A 1,967-nucleotide genomic window follows, 5' to 3' on the forward strand; every position below is an offset into this window, starting at 1 on the left:
GCGCCGTGGAGAGGGGATCGGGGGAACGGGCATGTACTTACGGGCGAGGGCGGAGGGGCCGGGGCCGCTCGGAGCCGCTTCGGCGCTGCCCCGGCGTGGCCGGGCTTAAGAGCCGTCGGGCGGGCGCAGGACAATGGCCGGGAGGAGGGGGCCGGGGCCGGGGGCCGGCGGGAGGCGGGGAGGGGCCGGGGCCGCCCGCCGCCGCTCCGCCCCCCCGCGTCTGGCGTAAACCCGGCGCCGGGCTAAAAGAACCGGCGAGCTACCGGCGCCCGGGGCTGGTGGCCGCCGCCGCGGACGGCTCGCCGGTGCCGGCGGCAGCGCCCGGCCCGGCCCGGCCCGCCCCGTCTCGTCTCGTCTCGCCCCGCCGCGCCATGTCGCTGAGCCCCAAGCACACGACGCCCTTCTCGGTCACCGATATCCTCAGCCCGATGGAGGAGAGCTACAAGAAGTTCGGCGGCATGGACGGGGCGGGCGGGCTGGGCGCGCCCCTCGGGCCGTACCGCCAGGCGTCCGTGGCCCCCGCCGCCGCCGCCGTCCCGCAGCACGTTCCCGCGGGCGCGGCCGCCTATCACATGCCCCACGGCGTTTCGCAGTTCCCGCACGGCGCCGTCGGCGGCTACTGCAACGGCGGGCTGGGCAACGTGGGCGAGCTGCCCGCCTACCCCGAGGGGATGCGGGGCGGCGCGGCGGCGGGCGGCGGCTGGTACGGGCCCGGCGGCGACCCCCGCTACTCCAGCAGTAAGTGCGGGCGCGGGGGGCGCGGCGGAGGAGGAGGGGGGCGGCCGGGCGCAGGGGGAGCCGCGGCCCCGACGGGGCGGGCGCCGGCCGGCGTTGAGCAGGCCGTCCCGCTCAGTCTCCAGGTTCATGGGCCCGTCGGCGGGGATGAACGTGGCTGGCATGGGCGGCCTGAGCGGCATCGCCGAGGGCGCCAAGGCCATCGTGCCGCTGCACGCGGCGCCGCGGAGGAAGAGGAGGGTGCTCTTCTCCCAGGCGCAGGTCTACGAGCTGGAGCGGCGCTTCAAGCAGCAGAAGTACCTGTCGGCGCCGGAGCGGGAGCACTTGGCCAGCCTGATCCACCTGACCCCCACGCAGGTGAAGATCTGGTTCCAGAACCACCGCTACAAGATGAAGCGCCAGGCCAAGGACAAGGCGGCCGCCCAGCAGTTGCACCCCGACGGCGGCGGCGGCGGCGGCGGCGGCCTGTGCCAGCAGCCCTCGCCGCGCCGCGTGGCCGTGCCGGTGCTGGTGAAGGACGGCAAACCCTGCCCGCCGCCGGGCAACGGCACCCCGGGCCCCGGGCCGGTCACCCCCGCGGCCCCCGCCGCCGCCGCGCCCGCCGCGCACCCGCACCCCGGCTCGCTGGGGCAGGCGGCCGACCTGGAGGAGCTGTCACCCAGCCCGCCGGCGCTGCACGGCCCCGTGGCTCCCCTGGCCCCCCTGGACTCGGCCGGCCTCGACTACAACGGCGGCATGGTCAGCCCCAACCTGCTCTACGGCAGGACGTGGTAATCGGTGCGTCCCGTGTGTGTTCCCCCGACAGCCCCGCTCCTCCGGCACCGGACGCTCCGCCCTGCCCGGTGCCCGCGGGGATCGCCGACGGCCGCCCCACCCCCGGTCCCCTCCTGGCCTCCCTTCGAGTTTTTTTTAAGTCTCTCCGGTTTTTGAACAAACCGCCCCGACGGCAGCGCCGAGTGCTTGCGCGAGTGTGGGTCAGCGTGAATGTGTGTGTGTTGGTATGCACGCGTGTCCGCGCCTCCGTGTCCCGGCCGCCGAGAGCTCCTCCCGACGGGGCAGGGGCAGCCAGGGCAGGGGCAGCCAGGGCAGCGCGGGGCTGCGCTCCGGCCCGGCCCCTCTCCCCGGCGGTAGCGCAGCCCGGGAGCCCCGGCGCGCACCGCGACAGCCCCGCGGAGCGCCACAATAAATCCTCTGAAGCGCAACTCATCTCGGCCGAATTAATTTCGTGGGGG

The 1,967-nt window shown here is 75.9% G+C and overlaps 1 protein-coding gene across 1 annotated transcript; it reads left to right on the forward strand.

Moving 5' to 3' along the window:
- The first annotated feature begins 220 nt into the window (after positions 1–220).
- Positions 221–1,722, forward strand: NKX2-4 (NK2 homeobox 4). Its single transcript, XM_068182982.1, has 2 exons — positions 221–738; positions 854–1,722. The coding sequence occupies exons 1-2, from the start codon at positions 372–374 to the stop codon at positions 1,507–1,509; spliced, it is 1,023 nt and encodes a 340-aa protein (XP_068039083.1). The 5' UTR covers positions 221–371; the 3' UTR covers positions 1,510–1,722.
- The last annotated feature ends 245 nt before the right edge of the window (positions 1,723–1,967 follow it).

The sequence above is a fragment of the Anomalospiza imberbis genome, chromosome 3 (genome assembly GCF_031753505.1).
Source record: "Anomalospiza imberbis isolate Cuckoo-Finch-1a 21T00152 chromosome 3, ASM3175350v1, whole genome shotgun sequence".
Lineage (NCBI taxonomy): Eukaryota > Metazoa > Chordata > Aves > Passeriformes > Viduidae > Anomalospiza > Anomalospiza imberbis.

What these genes read in the sequence shown, in the direction of transcription:
- NKX2-4 (XM_068182982.1), top strand. Translation starts at nt 372, where the DNA reads ATGTCGCTGAGCCCCAAGCACACGACGCCCTTCTCGGTCACCGATATC. An exon ending in CGACCCCCGCTACTCCAGCA is followed by an intron (nt 739 to 853) that starts GTAAGTGCGGGC and finishes CGTCCCGCTCAG; the next exon opens with TCTCCAGGTTCATGGGCCCG.